At 56.8% G+C, this 19,776-nt stretch overlaps 8 protein-coding genes across 8 annotated transcripts; all 8 read right to left on the reverse strand.

The window, feature by feature from the left end:
- Positions 1-1,885: 1,885 nt before the first annotated feature.
- Positions 1,886-2,740, reverse strand: DQ04_00011330 (hypothetical protein; the record flags this gene model as incomplete). The annotated part of the gene is made up of 1 exon (XM_009307849.1): positions 1,886-2,740. The coding sequence occupies one exon, from the start codon at positions 2,738-2,740 to the stop codon at positions 1,886-1,888; it is 855 nt and encodes a 284-aa protein (XP_009306124.1).
- Positions 2,741-3,033: 293 nt separating this feature from the next.
- DQ04_00011340 (tRNA pseudouridine38-40 synthase) lies at positions 3,034-4,764 on the reverse strand (the record flags this gene model as incomplete). The annotated part of the gene is made up of 1 exon (XM_009307850.1): positions 3,034-4,764. One exon carries the CDS (start codon positions 4,762-4,764, stop codon positions 3,034-3,036), a length of 1,731 nt encoding a protein of 576 aa, XP_009306125.1.
- Positions 4,765-5,917: 1,153 nt separating this feature from the next.
- DQ04_00011350 (putative WD40 repeat protein) lies at positions 5,918-7,963 on the reverse strand (the record flags this gene model as incomplete). The annotated part of the gene is made up of 1 exon (XM_009307851.1): positions 5,918-7,963. One exon carries the CDS (start codon positions 7,961-7,963, stop codon positions 5,918-5,920), a length of 2,046 nt encoding a protein of 681 aa, XP_009306126.1.
- A 232-nt stretch (positions 7,964-8,195) lies between these two features.
- DQ04_00011360 (putative vacuolar fusion protein MON1 B-like) lies at positions 8,196-10,505 on the reverse strand (the record flags this gene model as incomplete). The annotated part of the gene is made up of 1 exon (XM_009307852.1): positions 8,196-10,505. One exon carries the CDS (start codon positions 10,503-10,505, stop codon positions 8,196-8,198), a length of 2,310 nt encoding a protein of 769 aa, XP_009306127.1.
- A 339-nt stretch (positions 10,506-10,844) lies between these two features.
- DQ04_00011370 (hypothetical protein) lies at positions 10,845-12,590 on the reverse strand (the record flags this gene model as incomplete). The annotated part of the gene is made up of 1 exon (XM_009307853.1): positions 10,845-12,590. One exon carries the CDS (start codon positions 12,588-12,590, stop codon positions 10,845-10,847), a length of 1,746 nt encoding a protein of 581 aa, XP_009306128.1.
- A 183-nt stretch (positions 12,591-12,773) lies between these two features.
- DQ04_00011380 (hypothetical protein) lies at positions 12,774-13,139 on the reverse strand (the record flags this gene model as incomplete). Its single annotated transcript, XM_009307854.1, has 1 exon — positions 12,774-13,139. The coding sequence occupies one exon, from the start codon at positions 13,137-13,139 to the stop codon at positions 12,774-12,776; it is 366 nt and encodes a 121-aa protein (XP_009306129.1).
- Positions 13,140-13,817: 678 nt separating this feature from the next.
- DQ04_00011390 (hypothetical protein) lies at positions 13,818-15,077 on the reverse strand (the record flags this gene model as incomplete). The annotated part of the gene is made up of 1 exon (XM_009307855.1): positions 13,818-15,077. The coding sequence occupies one exon, from the start codon at positions 15,075-15,077 to the stop codon at positions 13,818-13,820; it is 1,260 nt and encodes a 419-aa protein (XP_009306130.1).
- Positions 15,078-15,371: 294 nt separating this feature from the next.
- DQ04_00011400 (hypothetical protein) lies at positions 15,372-19,466 on the reverse strand (the record flags this gene model as incomplete). The annotated part of the gene is made up of 1 exon (XM_009307856.1): positions 15,372-19,466. One exon carries the CDS (start codon positions 19,464-19,466, stop codon positions 15,372-15,374), a length of 4,095 nt encoding a protein of 1,364 aa, XP_009306131.1.
- Positions 19,467-19,776: the final 310 nt, after the last annotated feature.

Consider the following 19,776-nt stretch of genomic DNA (forward strand, 5'->3'; position numbering starts at 1 on the left):
TAGTTTTGCTTCGTGGGCTCGCGTGCCTGTGGCATGTGCGCGCCAGGAAGAACGCAAAGAGAAAGCGAAACCACAGAAGAAGAAGAAAAAACCGTGCCTCTACGAGCAGAAAAAGCACATGCACACACACACGGCGAGAGAGAAAAAGAAAGGAACAGGTGCAACACATGACATTACATGCATGATATTTTGTCTCATCGTTCTGAAATAATCTCTCCCTCTTGTCCAGAAGCATTTATCTTGCGAGGGTGTTCCGCCTCCTCTCCTTGGGAAATGAGGAGGTACCCAGCGTCTAGCATTTCTCTCTGCCATTGCTGCTACTGTCGTCTGGGGCACAAATTGTGCACATTCCACTTTCCATCACGTTGCTTGGTATTTCATTCTCGAGATTCTTTCCTCTCGACTCCTCGCCCTCACTCCCAGTATTTGTCCATCGCCGGCGATTCGCCTCTACCAGCAGTGTTGGGCGAAGCAGAACGGCTCTCTCCCTCCCAGTCCTCGCTTTTTTTTTCTGCGTCCCGTGGCGTTTCCTCTGTCTGACCAACACTCCACATTTCACCGCGGCGGCAGCAACACAGGAATACAAAAAAAAAAAAATGAGGAAGCGGTGGAAGAAGAATAGGCCCGGGCCCGATAACAAAGGAAAAAAGAGAACGGGGGCTAAAGAAGTACGGATCAACGAGGGCGGACGGGAAAAACGGGTCCCATTCAGAACAGGAACTCGAAGAGAAATACAACAACAAAAGAGGCTTTGGGGGTGGGAACCAAAAAAAAAAAAAGAAATATTATGCTTGCAACTAACGTACTCTGTCTCCCTATATCATTTTGCATCTTCGTATTTTCTTTTGCGTGGCTTTCGATTTTTCCATTTGACAACTCTCGCACAAATACCTTCCACATACTATATATATTGCGCCCACTGCAGATGTCCCCGTGTGCAGTGGACGCGGCCCGTCCGCGCCCCGCACACCATAGGACCTCAACGCACAGGCCCCCCCCGCCGCAGTCGGAGAAATAAAGGCTTCCGAATTCCCAGCAGCCGCGTGGAAGGCCCTGAAGAGCATGTCGTATCGAGAGGGGGCAAAACCTTATTGGTTCTGTTTCAGAAAGATCACACCGCGCGCCCCGGAACGTGCATATAAGCGGGAAGAAAACCGAAACAAGAAAAAAAAAGGGAAAAATGGAGGGGGAAGACGAAGCGCCTGTGGGCGTAGGGCAATTCTGTGTGACTGGAAACGTAAATAGAGCGGCGACGCAACCTTTGTTTTCCGGAAAAGATGTGCTGCGATGCGATTTGCGCTGTTCCGCTCTCTTGCGTCCCGTCCCCGTAGGCAAGTACACCAAAGAGAATGCCCAACACAAGGGAGCACGCGGCAACGTGTTGCAACCACACACCTCTAGCGCCGCAGCACCAGCGTCACAGCCCCCGGCTCTTGCGTGTCCACCGACGCCATCCGCCTTCCCAGCGCCACGCGTGGATGGCCCTGCGGAAGAGAGCAGACATTAAAAAAAAAAAAATGCCGAAACTAAAAAAGTCGCAACATCAAAGAGCTGCGAACATGAGAGTAAAGAAAACTGAAAAACAAAGAGCGAGCAAACCGAACACAAAAAGAGAGAAATAGTAAAAACAAAAAAAAAGGGGAACTTAAAATACTACATTCTAGACCCGTTCAGCTCCGTGTAGCAAGAAAGCCGATCGCGTGCAGGGTCCTATATATTTCCGGGTTGCCTTGAAGGTATATCTAATATCATTTGAGTTTGTTGAATTATTTTCTGTTTTTACTGCAGCCTTTCTTTTATTCCACTGGCGAATTTGTTTGTCTTCCGGCTTTTTCCCCACGTTGCCTCCTGCACCCGGGTCAAGTACATAGAAGGGAGTCCGACATCATTCACAAGATACATATTCCTTGAGTTGTTCTATTCCCTCCTCTGATGTTTCCTGTGTGTCGGCTCCCGTGCGCTCGAGGTTGACTGCCTCTCCGTAGAGCACGCGGCGGCATGCTACCAGCTCCTTTCCTATCTCAGACTTGAGCCAGCCGATCATAAAGGTGGGCGTCCAGCCGCGTGGGTTCATGCAGCTCACGTATGTCGCCATCGTGTTGTTCCCAATTGGTGTCAGTTCCCATGCCCAAAGACAAGACGCGCGCACATGGTTGTTCGATTTCTTTGCACGAGGTGCGTAATCGATGCTGCAGCCATACACATAGTACACGTCGTCCTCCTCTACATATTTCTTCTCGGCAAGGAAGACGAATTCGCGCCCAGCTACCGGTGGTGGCGCCCAGTACTCGTGATACTGGATGTTAGACGTGGGTGTCGGACGAGCGAGGATCTCAAAGTGGGCCATGTTGGCAGAGTACTTCTTGCGGCTCTCCGGGTCATCGCCGTGCATCGTATCAAGCACCTGCTGCGGTGTCACACCCATGAACGAAACAGTCGCCTTGGCGAAGTTGAAAGGACCAATGTGCGTGCGTGTAAAGAGATGCAGGTCGCCACCCTTGTCCGGGTCCTGATAGTCAACGAGCTGCCAGTTGTGCTCTGCGTCATTCTCGAGCAGGTCCTTGGCAGCGGCGAAGATGGTGTCTAGCATCTCTTGCACGCGTGGCGTGTCGTCGGAGTCTTCCAGCAGGAGCAGCGGAAGAGCACATGGATACGGCGGCTGTTCCGTGCCGGCGGCGAGGCCTGTCTTGGCGGCGGTGCTGTAGGCGGCCTTTCCAACTTTGGACACAACGCTCCACATTCTCCTTGCTTTGGGAAGAAAGTACCGCGATAGTAGTGAAACTACACTCTGGTGAGAGCGAGCAGACGCACGGTGATGTAGGAACAGACAGCAAACAAGCAAGAAAAAAGCAACCCAAGTAGGCAGGTGATACCAACAAAAGTGAAAACGGTTACGGCTCTGAGTGCGTCCTTCCGAAACCCTCCATGGGCGGGGAAGGGCACACACGCTGCACAAGGCTCGGAGTCCCAAGCTGCGTATCCATTAAGAAAACAAACAAAAAAAAAACACAACACCAAAGCGCTTCTTTCTCGCTACGGAAGTTCGATGTTGCACGCAAGCCGCAGCACGTGCCGCAGCGACCGCATCCACCGCCCCATCACATCACCCACCATCTCGTTGCGCAGAATTACGGCGACAATCTTTCGGCGGAACTCCGAGACCGCATCCTCGTTCACACGGTCCACGTACACACCATCTTTGCCAGAGCCGTTGTTACCCTCGCGCTGAATACGATCCAGACGGTAGTTGTACCGCTGAAAATCAAGGTACGAGAGAAATAAACCGTTTGCTGGCACCATCGGCGTGCCGCACCGCACGGCCTTGTTTAGAAAATGATCGCGCAGATACTCCGGTGACGAACCGGCCGCACACATGGATGCGACAGCCCCGATCATTTTACGTATCTGATTAAACATGAAGCTCTGTCCGTGAAGCTCGATGCGCACCACCTCCAGGCCACCCTTGCTGCTGACGTCACTTGGGTCAGCACCGTAGACGCGCAGCATGTGTTCCCGCATCCGCTGCCGTTGCTCTTTAATATCCGCATCGTCCTTCCGTTGCTGCGGTATAAGCCGGGCGGGTCCCTCATCGTCCGGGGAATAACACCGCGACGGCGTCCACTCCTCCAATGTCGAGAGCAGCGCCGGGTCGGCAGGGTCAACAACGAACGGATCCCCCACTGTTACAGAGACAATGTACCGCGCGCATGCGGGGTCGTTCGCCCGCCCGCCAGGGGTGAAGTTGTGGAATGAGTGTGTTCCTTCGTATAGGCGGAAGATGCGCCGCGCGTGCTCCAGACGCTCGGGCGACACGCGGTAGCGCGCCACCCTTTGCATGGCGTCAGCCGGAATGGTTTGGAACACCAACATCTTCTCGAATAGACCGTCATGAAACTTCTGCACCGTCGCATTACCAACGTTTCCACCTCTCGCATCAGTGCCTTCTTGTTTCTCACCCAACTTCTCCTCCTCCTCCTCCTTTTCCATCTCCCTTTCATCTACCTCAACTTCGCCACGTGATCGCTTCACACCCGGAAGTGTGCGCGCTGACGGTGCTGCTTCTGCATCGTCAGGGTCGGGCCTGACACCGAGAAACCCGACATCCACAAGCGTGGGCCGTGACGGGGCAAGATCAGGGGGAAAGTAGTTGCTGCAGTACTCCTCGTGGCTCATCAACGCAAACGTCGGCAGGTAGTACTCGTACGTACGCGCACCGCACATCATGTAGGCGTTAAAACTACGTGTGACTAGAACAATTTCATACACGATTATGTCATGCGGCAGTACTGACATCAGCTGTCGTCTCGCTTCCTCTGTGTCGTATTCCGTAGTAGATCCCTTCGCCAACGGCAGCATGACGTTAAGCGAAATAACGTTGCGCAACGCGTGGACACCCTTGTCGGTGCGGCTCGCACGCTCCCAGTTGAGTTTCTGCTGCACTTTTTCCTGCTCGTAGTTCTCCTTTGAGATCATATCGGTGCGGTGCAAGGCACGCAGCAGCTCCTCTTCAACAGTTGGGTAGTCAGGCAGGTGATTCCATTGAAGTCCACAGTAGCGCTCGCCAACGTACCCAAATATGATGGCAACCTTGCGCTTTGGACGCTTACTCGACGTGTTGCCCACCGCCGTCTCGTGCCCGTCAGCATCACTGGCAGGAAGCGGAGGAGGAGGAGGAGGAGGAGTGGAGGCAGATGCAACACCGGCATCACAACCGGTAGCAGGAATGCAACTGGTTCCACCACCACTTTCAGTGCTACCGCTCATGCCCGTTCTACTCGTGTGGGGGAATGCGGCACTACAGATGAAGTAGAGTCATAGGGGAAAATGAGGTGTTGTGGTTAGTCATTGTTGACTACCACGAGACCCCCCACCAAGGCAAGGAGAAAGAGATGCACACAATCCGCACAAGAGCCATCAAAGGTGTCTATTATTTTTTTTCTTTGTTGCTGTTTGTACTCTTTGCAAGACGCTGCAAGCCAAAGTGGCACGGTATGCCAAGCACGATAGATGCATCAACGAAGCAAAAACAAAACAAAAACTGGCAACCCCCACAATCCAGATGCGAAGCATGGCAGTGGCGGTGGCGTACGCCAGAGACTTTCCACACTGCCTGCTTGGTCCACACCCCGTGTGGCGGGCCACTCGCATTTCAAACATCGCGTATATTCACACATCTTTACTCGCGGTAGCCGCCTGCAGGCCATACAGGCACAACGGCGCATTCAACCTCACCTTCCTGCCACCCGTCGTCCACAGTTTAGCGAGCGTCAACATACTGAACAACGCACTCCAGCCGCCACACCGTATATTGTGAGGCCACGGTTCTCACTCCTCCTCCCCACCTCAGGCTCAGGCAGGCTGACCTTCTGCTGGAGCCGGCGACATGGGAAGACCGGCGTCACTTCACACAAGGGAGAGAACGCCACAGACTCTCCATCACTTTCTATGCGCTTTCCAGTGCCTTGGGCCACTATACATACATACATACATACATACATACATACATACATACATACATATATATATATATATGTATATATATGCCGAGCGCAACAGCACAAGAATTCAAATCAGCAAAAAAAAAATGGAGAACAAAGATAAAACTGGCGGCAAAGAAGCAATTTTCAGTTGAATGGAGGCTGGCAAGGAGCATGCGAAAAAAACAGGGAACAAAAGAAGCGTGGATGCACCGTGAATGAGCAGAGTCAGCGCGAACAAGCGATTGTAGGGTAAGGGGAGAAAGTGTGATTCTCCTCCGCTGGCTCGCTCGCCACGTGCTCCATCTTAAGCGTGTGTGTGTCTGTCCTCTCTCTCTCTCCTGATTATTTTGTTTGTACGTTTAGAGAAGAGCTGGGTGTGAAAAGAAGAAAAGCACGACGACGCAGCAAGCTGTAGGAGCGCGTGAGTAATTGCACCCTTATTTGTCATTCTTCTTCTTCTTTTTCCCATCCAGTCGCTTTCTCTTCGACTGCTGCTTCCTATCCACAGCTTTCATTGTCGCTGCGCCCCGCTTCTTCTTCTTGCCGCTGCGCGGGGCCGCGTCGCTCCCCCGCACTGGCGCGCTGAACTGCATCTGGCCGTCCTCACCAACAGTGAAGAGGCCCGCTTCGTCGCCATCATCGTCATCGTCGTCGCCGTCGCCGTCGCCAACATCAGCCGACTGAGACGCCTCGTCGCTGTTGGCATCGCCCGCCTGGCTCTTTGCTGCAGGAGCGGCCGTTGCTTCCTCGCCGTCATCCTCGTCCGTGAAGCCGTAGAGCATCGCGGGAACATGTTCCACATTCGGGCACGACGCGAATGCCTGCATTGTTGTATTGTTCAGTGGCACCACACACACGGCGTTCAGTGCGCGTCGCTGGACCACCCAGCGGCCGAGCCGCGGCTCCTTGCTGCAGCCGACGACGAGCACGTCACTACTGGGGGAGAAATACAGCGATGTGACGATGGCGTCAATCGGGATCGATGCAAGGCACTCGAACGTTGTTGTAGTAATCGTTGATGAGGTTCCGTCGTCTTTACGTCCAGCTTTCTTCGCATCGTCTGGAGTAGTAAGCTGCCACAGGCGCACGACACCATCGTAACTCGCACTCGCCGCTACGTCTGAATACGGCAGTGACGCCACGGCCGTGATGGGGTTCGGGTTCTGCCGCCGCCGCTGCTGCTGCCCCTCCGGCTGCTGACGCTGGGAGTTATGATGTGCTTGGCGAGCGCCGTCGCCGCTTGCCTGCTCGGCAGAAATCTTCTCAAGCCCCGTGCCGTCGCCGGCGAAGCCGTATCCGTGCGCGGCCTCACGCACCGCGATGGGCTTCCGCCTGTTCACGTCGAACACGAGAAGCGCTCCGTTGGCCGCTCCGCAGAGAACAATATTATCGTTCATCATCGCCACGCACTCGAGCACAACCTTTACGTCGAAGTGGGTGCTTGTGGCAAACTCCTGCTGTGTCGCGGCATCCACCTTCCAGTAGCGCATCGTGCCGTCGTCGCCAACACTGGCGCAACGCTCACGCTTGAGGCAATGGACGCCGAAAACGCGTCCCTGGTGCCCGAAAAGTTTGTCCTGGCATATCATCTGCGGCACCGACCAAACCCGCAGTGTCTCGTCATTGCTGCAACTATACAGCGTATCGTGGCGGAACGTCAGGCCCGTTACAGCGGAACGGTGCATTGTGAGGAAGCCCATGTGTCTTCGCGTGCCCGTCACCCAAATGCTGATGGTGCCATCCGCAGCACCGGCCGCAATGTACGACGTAATGCTCGTGTCGACGGTGCTGCGCTCGAAAAGGGCACGCTGCGACGGCCGAACCCCACGTGTGTCGGAGACTGCAATGGCGAGCACCGCGGCGGGCAGACACGGGCTGAGAAGAGATTTCTGCGACACCATCGACGACGGACCGCAGAGCAGCTCCGCGATGTACACTGCGCCCGACTTGTCGCCGAACACCACAACGTCGGGACCAAAGTTGCACACCGCCGTCACCGCATTGCTGTTGTGGCCAACTCGCACCATCTTCACGCCCCCGGTATCAGCATGCACACCCTCATGGTGCTGCTGCTGCTGCTGTTTTTGCAGAAAAGCAGCTATCTGTGGCGCCAGCACACGCGTCTTGGTGCCAGCCGCAAGCGCCGCCTCCTCCCGCAACTGTCGCTGTTGCTCGTCAAACAAGTCCGCGTCGATATCGTCGTCGAACTCCAACTCCTGCAGGCGCGTGTTCACGTGGTCCCCAATGGCGCGAAGCACCTCCGTCGGCTCCTCTGCTGCGAGCAACATCGGATCCACGGCCTGCTCCTCCTGGACTCCACGATCCCGCTTCCCAGTCCTCCGGGGTTTTTGCTCCTTCTCGTCATCCTCGCCGTCCTTTGATTCATGGCGCAGCCGCTTCACCCGCAGAAGTTCCTTTTTGCGCTCCGCCGCGGCGGTGGTGGCAATCGCCTGCTTCCTCTCTGCTCTTTTCTTGGCTAGCATTGAGATTCACCTTTTTTGCGTTGAGGTTTGCAAATGAAGAAGTGCGACAGACACGTGCGAAGGTTAAACAAAAAATATAAAAGAGAAGAAAAGGAGCAAAGCGCGATTCTAAAAGGCGGCAACACCATGGAAAAAACAAGGAAGAGAAAGGAGAAGATGAGTATTTGGGGGGGGGGGTGAGAAAGATGAAAAAACCTGCCAGCGACGCATCCGTTAAGTGACGCTCCCGCAATCAATGCTGGTGTCGGCCGCCGCGCACCTGCTGGAAGGAGAGTTCCCCTTCCTGCGCCGCCACCTTCACCAGCACACGCATCGCGCACATCAGCATCCGCGGCTTCGGCACCTGTGGGTGAAAGAGAAGCATGAGCTCCCGCACCCGACTGCACGCAGTCATGGCTTCCGCTACAGACACAGGAGTGCTGCTGCCGATACTACTGTTGTTCCTTCCGCCACTCTCTGAGGTTTGCCGAAGCGAGAACCGGTTGTTCACAGTTGCTGCACCGAACTGATGCAAGAGCAATGCCACTAGGCTGGACGTTGGCCTCATGGCAATGGCGTTCTCATTCTTCGTCTTCACAACAAGAAGTGGTCCCGGCGAGCGCGAGAGCTGATCCCGCAGCTTCACTAACAGCCTAAGCTGTCGTTTTCGCTCCTGCGCGCTAAGCCGCATAGCCGGCGACGGCTCACTGTACACAATTGTCCTAGCTCCCTCACCACCAGGTTGGCTTGTTTTTAGCACAACAGCAAACCACTGTAGCCCATCTTGGTGAATAAAAGTGGATGCTCGCAAGGTGGACGCGACCGCCATTGAAGACGAGGAATTTAATGGCATTGTGTCATTGCCGTCAATCTGCTGAGAGATTTCATGAGTCCCCATAGCCACTAACTGAGCGAGTTTCTGCTGCTGAAGTTGTTGCGCATTCTCTTCCGCCGCAACAAGGGAAAGGGGAATGTTTTCCCGCCGTGCAAGTTCCTCCTCAAGTGGTGAAATCAGAGAAAGCAACTGCCGTGACACTTGATACGCCTGTTCCGAGAGAGCCGGAAACGCCAATTGACTCGCAGCGATGTGCACCAACAGCAGTCCTTCTGATTTTGTGAACGCCGATGGTGTACTGTCGACAAGCCCCTCCAATGCACTGACGCTCGTGTTGACAGTGCCGCTCGCAATCCCATGACGTGGCGTGCTTTTTTCGCAGTATGGTTCACCCGCAAGCCGTTGCTGCTCCTGCAACAGACGACTCGCGTAATCAAAAGATGTTGAGCCAATGCGTCCACGTCGAGACTCGCGCGCCATCATACTCATGTTGGTGCAGTAACACCACAAGTAGCCAGTGCTATTGTACTTGGGTAAACAAAACGGAGCCCAAATCTCGCCATCCTGTGAGTGGGCCAGACAAGATGTGAAGTTAAGCAGCAGGAGCGCATCGTCAACGTGGAGCAACGCATCGCTATCGGGCGGCCCCACCGCACACACTACGCGTCCGCGAAAGAAGAAAAAGCTATAAAGCTGGTGCTCCGCTGCAGCTGCTGTCGCGGCCTCGTTCAATCCCGACGTGTTGCTGTCGCTGGCAAAGGCGGTACGAAAGTGGTGCGCGAGGAGCCCCTCCAGATAGCGCCGGCGCCCCACCGATAGCGGCGCCGCGGCGAGACAGCGGAACATGTAGCACTCCTCGTGGCTGTTGCGCCGGATCAGTTGACGTAGCACGCCGGCGTCGGCGGAGGAGATGAGGCGGCGCATGTCGTACGAGGGATAGTGGGCGAGAATGTCACACACATTCGGCACAAGGCTGATCAGCTGGAGGTGCATCTGCCGCATCTGCCGCAGGCAACTGCGCGCTGACTCCCCCGTACGCGTGGCAAGAACGTAATAGAGCTCACCCTCTACGTGGAAGTACATGCACAAATCACCCGACGTAACGCGGCGCAGACCTCTGGCGGCTTGCTGGTACGCAGGTGCGCCGTCGTTGCACTGCTGATGTGCCATCGCAATAAGTACCTGGAATATGCCGAAGAGATCGCTGAAGTCGGCCTCGTCACCGTAGCGTGTAAAGATGGGTTTCCCAGCACTCGTCAGAATAAAGACGTGCTTCTTTCGTCCTCGAAGTATGTCGTCTCCTGCCGCAAACTCTGTGTTTTGCTGTCGACTCGTAGGAGGCGGCGATGCCACATTTGACGGCAGCATGGCGTCCGCTCGCTCCGTGGATGCAGTAGGCGGTGGCGCTTCCTCCCGAAGGGTACGCGCGACCCTTTCTTCCCTTGATTTTGGCACCGCACTATCCATCGGCGAACCGCCACGCTCAACAGACAGTTGTAGTGTTGTGTCCTTTGCAGCGCCATATTCCTCTTCCTCCTCATCATCATCATCATCAACATCATCATCTTCCCCCAAGTCATGAACATTGGTATCAGCAGCCACATCAGGCTGTGGCGGGACCATGGCGCCATCAGCAAATTGCTGCGGTCCCTCCGTGGCGGCATCTTGATCCACGTAATTGTTGCCGCCAAAAACGCGATCCGTCAACTCAACTCGATGTTCGTCCATTACGCGCGTGTATCCTTTTTCCTTATTGTCTTGCAGCGTTTGCAGACTCGGGTGTACAAGCGTGGGTATGTGGCTGTGTATGATGTGGCTTCCGTCTTTGCCGGCACAAACGCCGCCCAATAAAATAAAAAAAACAAGAAAAACAATTTCACGTAGAGAAGAGAGGCTGTTGCGCGATGCTCGGACACCCACCCCCTCCACACTCACACAGACATGGAGATCTTCTCAACGATAGCGAACAGCGGTGGCAGCGACAACAACAACAGCAGCAGCAGCAGCAGCAGCAGCAGCAGCAGAGAGAACAACGACAGAGAAACGCAATGTGAACGAGAGGCGCACTCACATGAGGCCTCCGCGGAGGCGTGTGCCGCTTTCCTCACTAAATGTAGGTACGGAAAACCACGTTGGCGGATACCACGCAGCCCGTGTAAACATAAAATAGAACATCACCTCGTACAGAAACAACTGGTAGTATGCCGCATTGAGAAAGCCGCGCAGGTCCGACCATGCCAGATTGTCCCACATGTGGTGATTCGTCATCACCAGGGGCGCGGTATCGAGGGTGTAGGACTGGCTCTTGTGTGCCTCGCGCGTCGCTGCTCCGTACAACAACTCCGGCCACATGGCGCGCCACGTCGTCATAACTATGTGAAAGGAAGAGTATCCGTCGTAGCGGGCAAACCCCGGATTCTCATCCGCATCCACCGTTTTGCCAGAACTTGGCATCCGCCGCAGCTGCTGCTGCACGTTGTGACTGACAACAGGAACCTGCGCAAACGCGGCGCCGTAACTTTTCACTGTTGGCAACGCCGCGCAGTCGCCGAGGGCAAAGATGTTCGCGTGCGTGCGATGCTGCAGCGTCTGGTGGTGCACGTCAACAAACCCGTCCGTCTCAAGAGAACCACTTAGTCCACTCTCACGGATGAATGCCGGAGCGGCGAGTGGGAGGTCCAGCACGAGCAGCTGGTACGGCACCACTCGCTGCTCGTTCATGGCGTAGTTGTAGAGCGTTGCCTCCTTTCGCCGCGGGTCGACGTTGGTGAGGTACGAGGACGTGACGAAGTCAACACCGCGCCGCCGCCAGTGGTCCGCAATGCGCTCATTGAGGACGCTGGGAAAAGCGTCGCTCGGCTGCCGGTCCGCAGTGACGGCGATGTAGGGGCACAGCTCAAGTTTGTTAAAGTACGAGAGGTACCGCCAGATGGTGTTTACGGATCCGACAAATGTGCCGTCGTGCTGGCGCGACGTGTAACGCATAGCACCGTCCCTCGCAAATGAGGCGGGCGGCACCTTTACGTGCAGCACCGTCCCCTTGAAGATGTGGGCGAGGCAATCGCGTGTGACGCCAGGGTTCACGGCGATGCAGCGCCGGTCCACCTGTGCCGGCTCGAGAAATTGCTGCAGCGGCCCCAACGCCCGCTCCGCACCACACGCAACGACCAGAGCGTCGTAAGCGTAGCGCCGCTCCACAGCCGCAGCTTCACCACCACCGCCGCCCTCGCCGCGCGGCTTCCAAAACCGTAGCGCCATCGCCCACGACGATTGTGGCGGCGATTCTGTTCCTCCTCCGCCTCCCACTGCTGCTGCTGAAGTCGCATTGGGCCTTTCACGCACAATGACCTCATTGCGCGCGGTATCGACACGCACCACATCACCCCACACCAGTGACGCATCCCGCGTCACATTCCACGTAGCGGGCGAACGCAGGAAGTCCACGCCACCAGTCGTGTTGAGGTCATAGCTACGGTGACCCACGTGAGCGAGCGGCACCATCGCCTGAAACACATGCTTTCGCTCTCGCTCAATCACCGTCACTTGCAAATCCGCCGAACTGCTCGTGAGGCTTGCAGCAAGCGCCGAGCCTGCGGCTCCCGCGCCGATGATAACGACACGCGGGCCCCCACGCTGTTGCTGCAGCACACCATCGGGGCGCCTCTGCCGCTCCCGCACCTTTTCAAGGGTAAAAAACGCTGCAATCGCTGTCGTTATAAGTGCAACTCCAGCGGACGCGGCGATAAAACGCCGCGACTTCTGCACCGCAAATGGATTCTCCTTCGGCTTTTCGGGCTTCTTGGGGAGGTACATGCGTGCCCTCTGTTTGTTACTGCTATGAAGTCCTTGTAGGAAGAGAAGTGAAGAAAAACATGGTTACCATTTACCCACAGATTCATTCACTGTAATAACTTTCTATCTTGCATTGAAGACGATTCCAACTGTCCCACATTGATAGTAACGTACATGTACGGATAGGTCTTGCCGCTCACTTCTTTACGGGGGCCATGCACGCGTCATGCCCTGCAACTGTTGCGCGCGAAGTACCCTATGCTCAGCTTCCTCGTCACTTGTCTCTAGCTCCGCTTTCAGGTCGCGATGGGCGAAGAACTCTAACAGCAAACTCACAGGATCCTTTGGGCGCTCCATGAGAAGCATTCTCATTGCACGCCGCATGAGTGTGTCGATCTCAGGGTGCTCGCGCAAATACTTGGCGTGCGCAATCTTTTCCTCCGTGAGGTTGCGCCGCATGTTCTGCAGCTCTTCTGGCGTGAGAATGGCGGTGGCCGCCTCCTTAAGAGTCGGAAAGTCCAACGAGCCGCAAGCACCGCTGCTGCTGCCAGTACTACCGTCACCAGACATGTTTGTAGGCCTTCCTTCCTTCTTTATGTCACTCACAACCCTGGCAAACCCTAGAGAAGCAACGGAGGAGCATTATACACCACACACACAGACGCACATATACACCAAAAAGAGACCGTCGCCGCAGGGCCTATTTGTGTCGAGCAGCACCTTAGAGTGAACGTGAAGCGCACATTTTCAAGCATCCGCAGCAACAACCGCACGGAACAAGCGAGGGTTATAAACCCTGAAGGCAAGCATACAACTTTAAAACACACACACACACACACAACATCATATAAACAGGGGCACACTGTTCACGCTGCTGAGCAGCTCTTATTCTTTGCCCTTGTCTGCATGCAGCGCACAAAGATGCGCTCAAACGCGCCTGTACACACACACACACACACACACACACAGACTGCACGATTGACAGCTGTGCGCCTGGCGATGGCGCAGTGCGAGTAAAAATAACAAAAAAAAACGCTGAGGGAGAAAGAGAGAAAAAAGCAAGCAAGGAAGGGTAAAAATCACCCAGGGCAGAAAAACAAAAAACATGACCCGAGAAGGAATCAAACAAACTGAGTAACCCGTGAATGTCCCGGAAATGCTGTTATGGCCTCAACACATTTTCCCTCTTTCCTCTTCTTCACCTCTACTATCTTACTTCTAAATAAATGTGGCGGTGGCGGCACACCCTTACCAGAGTGCAGTGGGTCTGTGACTTTGGCGCGCCATTGCGCGGCCAGTGCGCCGCTGGGCCGCGCGGTCCTCCTCCGCCTTCCAGCGCTCCTCAGTGTCGCCGCGCAATGTGCGCCGCTGCGGCTCCAGCTGCGGCGGGGCGCCAAAGATGAAGTCAGGCATCCCCTGCTTCGGCCGTTGGGCGCCGCGGGCCCTGGAGTGGAGCGCTGCCTCATTACCAAGGCACTCTGTCGATTCCTTCTGCGCCGAGCTCGGCCTCGGCGCCACACGCGGCACGACACGTACGCCGACAGCAGGCGGATCAGGGTAGTCGTTCTGCGACAACACGATGTTGTCACGCAGGTGGCGCTGCGCATCGTAGCCGCCACCGCGGCGCCGCTGCTGCTGCTGCTGCCGCTCCGGCTTCGACTCCACATTGCGGTAATGCGCGGTGCGGTGCTCCTGTGCGTTATCGGGGCGCGGCGCCGACTCATCAAGGGCAAACGGCACGTGCGCCTGAATCGCATCGCCTGGCTGCCCCAAATCAACGGGCCGATTATAGGAGCGCAGCTCCGCACAGCGCGCCTCGCTACCCGCCGCATACTGCTCCGCCGCGACACGCCGCAAGAGTCGTTCCTCCTCCTGGACGATCGACACGCTGCCAGCGTGCTGCAGCACCTCGCGCGCCGCCTGCTGGTAGCGCGGATCCTCAGCGAGTTTGCGCACCCGCGCCTCGGCGAGCTGCACCGACGTATTCATTGTCTTGCTACGTGGACTTGAATTGGGACGGTTCTGCGCCGTACCGTTATTGTCGCCCATTGCGCTGATACTGAAGTCGCTTTGACCACGACCCTGTGCAACGGTGCTTATGTGTCGTTTTCCGTAGCGCCCTTCCTCGCGCTTTGCCTCGTCGGAGAGGTTCATATGATGCGGGTCAATGTGTTTCTTGCCGCGGTACTCCGCCTCCTTGCTGCGCACGTAGCGCTGCGGGTGGATGTGGGGCCGGCACTCGCGCGCCGCCGCGTTGCTCTCGGGCGTGATGCCGTACTCCGTCTGCATCAATTGGTTGGCACCTGCGCCCTGCACAACACGCTTGCAACCGCCATTCTCGCTGACGTTGTTGTTGTTGTTTGCACCGTTGCCATTTTTGGCAGCAGTGTTGCCCTTGCGGCTCGCACCGCTTACCATCTCCATGTGCTGCAGGAGCGGGGCAGGGATATCTCGAAACAAAGCAGCTGCAAGTCGAGGAAAGCGTATGGCCCCTTCTTGCTCTATCATCCAGTGCAGGAGCCCCCCCCCAAAAAAACAGCAAGCAAAATCAAAAACGGAAAAAAAAACAAGAACAAACCAAAAAAAAAACAAAAAAACAACTACACACAACAGAGGTAGTACAAAAATAGCATCACACAGGTCCTCAGCTTCTCTTCGGTTCCCCTACTTATTCCTTTCACGACGGTAACACACCACAAAATCGTACACCAAAAACACACACGCAAGCCAAGGTCTCTCTTGCGCCACCTCTCATCTTTGTCTTTCACATTGGTGGAGAGAGAGAGAGAGAGACGTGGAGCATCAACGCGGCTGCAGTAGCAGTAGGCTCTGCAGCTGTTGGCGCAGGGGCTCCCTGTCGCCCTCAACCTCCGCTAGCCGCTGTTCGAGTGCACGATTCACCTTTTGCAGCGCCTCGGTTTTCTGCGCCTCAGTGTCGAGAACCTGTTGCTGCACTCGCCACGCCTCCTGTAGGCCCGCCACTCGCTGCTCCAGCTCCTCCGTCTGTCCGCATTGCTCCAGCAGCTGGCGGCTGAGAGTCTTGGATTGTTCCTCGGCAGCGGCGCACCGGTTCCCCTCCTCCGACAGAGAGTGCAGCACCGCCTGGTGGGCTGCATGAGCATTGCTGAGTTCCTGCTGCAACGCCTCAATGGTGCGCTCCGCCCGCCTCGCCCGCGCCGCCTCCTCGTTCTGCCGCTGCTGCAGTGAAACATTAGAGGCGGCCAGCTGTTCACGTATATCCTGCAGTGCGTGACCAGCTTTGCTCTGCGAAGCACGTGCCTCCTGCAGTTCCCGCTCGAGTCGCAAGATCTCCTGCTGCATCTCTGTACGCACAGCTTCTGTGTCGTGACGGATCTGCGACTCCGCCTCGCGCGCGCTGTGCAGCTCGGCCTGCAGCTCTTCTAGCCGCCGCTGCAGCTCCTCGCGCAGCTCCTCGTTATCCCGTCTCTGTGTGTCACGCTCAGACTGCAGCGTATTCACCGTGTCGCGCCACTGAATCCTCTCCATCTCCCACTCACGCTGCTTCGCAGCGAGCCGCTCCTCAAGGTGCTCGACGCGCGTACTAAATTCTTGGCACCGCGCTGTCACATCGTCTAATTGTGTTTGCGCATCTTGAGCGGATTGCTGCGCTCTCAATAGCTTTTGTTGTGCCGTCAACAGCTGTGTACAGAGCTCCTGTTCCCGTTCCACCACACTACGGGTGGCATTCAACATACGCGATTCCCAGGCTGCGTTGAGGCGATGACTCGACCGCTGGTAGCCACCTTCCTTCTCCTGTACATAGCTTATTGCATGGCGGCGTAGTTGATGAAACAGAGTGGCACACGCATCAACGTAGGCTTCAAGTATACCATCTACCACCGCGGACAACATGGCATCATCCTCATATGTCTGCGGCTGGTGGTGGTGCTGCTCCTGCTCGTGCTGTTCGCGTTGCTGTTTTTCGTCCTGGTCCTTCTTCTCCTCACCCTTCTCCTGGTGTTGCTTCTCTAATCCTTCATTCTCCAAAAAGGCAACGCCATTTATGTTGTTGCTGCTGCCGTGTGGCCCATGGGTATCACTAATCCGTTGAGGCAATCCAGTGAAGGAGTCATGCAGCTGCCGCAAGGCCACCCATGAATGAGAGTACGGCCGAACCAGCAATTGATCCAACGCAGACATCAGATCTTTGAGGAATTGCTCAAGTGCTGCAGAAAACGTCGTTACCTGATCACACTGGTTCCACCCGCCTAGTGCAGGGGAGAAACTCAGCTCTTCCACCACTGGCGATGTTGGAGGCGATAGGGTTCGGCTGGGGCTTTGTCCAGGTTCCATTTGCTCCTGCTGCACGCTTGGACTGAATGAAGGCGACATAGTGCATGACAGCGGGGGTGCCAGCGCAGTAGAGAGCGCTGACGAGCGCACAACCTTGAAGGTGGGTGTCGTCTCCTCCGCCGGTTGACGCGGCGTAGCCACAGCAGAGTTGTCACATGGTGAGCTAACAGAAGCAGTGAGGGCGGCAGAGGGCTGCTCGTGGAGGACAACAACAAGGCGGGCGGCTGCCTTCTTCGCGGCCGCCTGCAGAACCGACGCCACTTGTGCGCACTGGGGCACGGGGCTCAATGGCATTTGGTTCACGCATTCCCGCAAACACTGCTGCTGTTCGTCGAGACGGTCACGCAACACCGTTGCCTCCACCTGCACCGCGGCGAGCGACGCCGCAAGTTGCTGCGCGAGTTCGCGCTTCTGCATAAGCTCCGTCTCCATCTCCTCGTAGCGTTCAACCGGCACCATCGAGTCCGTCAACTCTTTTGCCCTCTGCGTGGAGCGGTGCAGGGCGTCCTGCAGCTTCGCCCCCTCGATCTCCGCGTCCCGCAGCTGGCGGGTGAGCGCGGCGGTGACCGCCTCCTTTGCCTCCCTCGCTTCCTTTGCTTCGGCCTGCGCCTTCGTAACGGCCCCTGCCATCTGCTGCTGCAGAAGTATGTTCTCTTCGGCAAGCTGCTCGCGTGCCTCGCGCGCGCTTTGTCTTGCATCTGTCACATCACGGGCGAGGTGTGCCGCCTCTGCCATGGCGGCATCGAGTTCGCTGCGGGCCCGCTGCAGCTGCTCTGCACGACTCGCGGCAACAGACTCTACACTGCTGAGTCGCTGCTGCAAGTCGTGCTGCACCTCAGCCATCTGCTGCAGTTCCTTCTCGTACTGCTGCTCCTGTCGCTTGTGGTGAGACTCGCCTCCCTGCACAGTCTGCTCTAAACGAAGGATCTCTGCCTGGAGTTCTTCCACGTCATTCACAGCTTTTGCACGCAGTCGCTTATTTTCTAACTCGAGCTCATCCACTATCGCACGCAGCGTGCGCTGATGCTGCTCCATCTGTAGATGCGCCCCAGCGTTGGTTAAAGCAGAAGCAGCCTTTTCATCCTCCCGCCGCCTGTTGAGCTCCGCGCGCAGCGACTCGATCTCTCTCTCTGCAGCGCGCCGCTCATCCGTAAGCTGCTCCTGCAGAAGCGCCAGCTCCGACGCACCCTGACGCCGCACCTGCTCGAGTTCACGCTGTAGCGTGCCCTGTGCCGCACGCTTCTCCTCCTCCAACGCTGCGACGCGGTGCATCACTTGGCGCTGTGCCTCTAGACTATCCACCTCACGGAGTCGGTCCGTCTGCGCATCGAGCGACTGCACTTCCACCTTGAGCGCCATGAGCGCCTGGCGCAGCTGCTCGTTCTCGCGCGTCAAGTCCTGCGTCTCGTCAAGCGCAGCCCGCCGCTCAGATTCGTTTCGCTCCCGATCCACCTCTCCGCGACGTAGCCGCTCTTCTAACTGCTGCAACAGGCGTGATAGTTCTGGCACGAGTCGTGTCGTTTCGTCGAGAGATTGCGCAAGCCAGCGCTCCAACTGCGGCGTTGTTGCTGCCAGTGCTGATGACGACGATGACGATACTGCCGCTTGCTCGGCAGAAATGTCGGTACTCATCATCGACGGAACACGCAGGCGTGTCGTCAGTGAAAAAAGAGCCGACGATGGCTGCTGTTTCTTGCTATGGCTGCGGCCAACCATCAGGATGACATCCTGCAGCTGGTTGTGCAGCGCTACAAGCAGAGCGGAGGCGCTGAGCAGCTCCACAGACGGTTGCTGCGGATCGCGCTGCATCGCCAACACTCCTGCCCACTCAAGCTGCTGCTGCCGGAGGGTGTTCTCCGCCTCGCGCTGTGCCGTCTGTGCGTGTGCGGCCTCCCGCTCCCGCTGCTCCACGCAGCGCTGCATCTCGGCAAGTGAAGCCTCCGCTGATCGCCGCGCCTCCTCCGCCACCTCACTCTTCACGCCTGCACAGCGTGCCGCTTCAACCGCGCCTTGCAAATCACGTTTCAGCGTCTCATGCGACTGCTGTTGCTTCTCCAATTCCTTTTGCAGCCGCTCCACTTGCGCATTGCTCTGCCGTAATTGCTCCCGAAGTGACGAATCCAACTCCTGCTGTTTCCGCTGCAACACCGCGAGTACTTCGCTGCTCTCACCGCGGGGTGGCGTCGTCTCGTGTCGCCTTGAGCGTTGCTGTAATTCCTTGGCCTTTGCCACGGCGTCGTCGCGCTCCCTCGCAAGCTGCGAGCAGCGCTGCTGCAACTGGTCCATCTGGCCTAGCACCTCCTGTCCAACGTCAATGCAGCGCTGCAGCTCCACCTCCTTCGCCTCGACGACGGCGGCGTTTTGGCGGCACATCTGCTCGTACTGCATGAGGGCCTGGTATGCATCGGGGGCGGCGCGCCGCAACCGTGCCAGGTCGTCGGGAGCAAAACTCGCTATTGGTGTGAGCGGCGAATACCGTTTCGACGCGGAGCGCTGACTCTCTGCATCGGCGGCGGTGACGTCGCTGCTGTTCAGCCCCGCGTCGATCGCAGCACGGGCCTCGTGCCCCCGCCTCCTCCGCATTGCACACACTAGGGAAGGCAAGACAGGTGAGCAGCAACAGTATCAGCAGGAGCGCGATACAAATAGGGGATGGGGGCCACACAATACGCCAGCGCAAGCACACGCCCCCTTTATGTATGTGCGAATGTGTACACGGGGGGGAGTGGCTCACTCTATTGCCGGCTGCGCGCCTCCTCTTTCTCCTCCACTCAGTCTGCAGCAACAGAGAAAGGGGAAACAAAGAAGCAAAGCAAAATACTTGTTGAACAGAAACGCAACGCAGCCAGAAATCCAAGGAACACCGGCAAATCAGCATCAGCATCGCGACGGT

The sequence above is a fragment of the Trypanosoma grayi genome (assembly GCF_000691245.1).
Source record: "Trypanosoma grayi strain ANR4 Tgr_1_V1, whole genome shotgun sequence".
Classification (NCBI taxonomy): domain Eukaryota; phylum Euglenozoa; class Kinetoplastea; order Trypanosomatida; family Trypanosomatidae; genus Trypanosoma; species Trypanosoma grayi.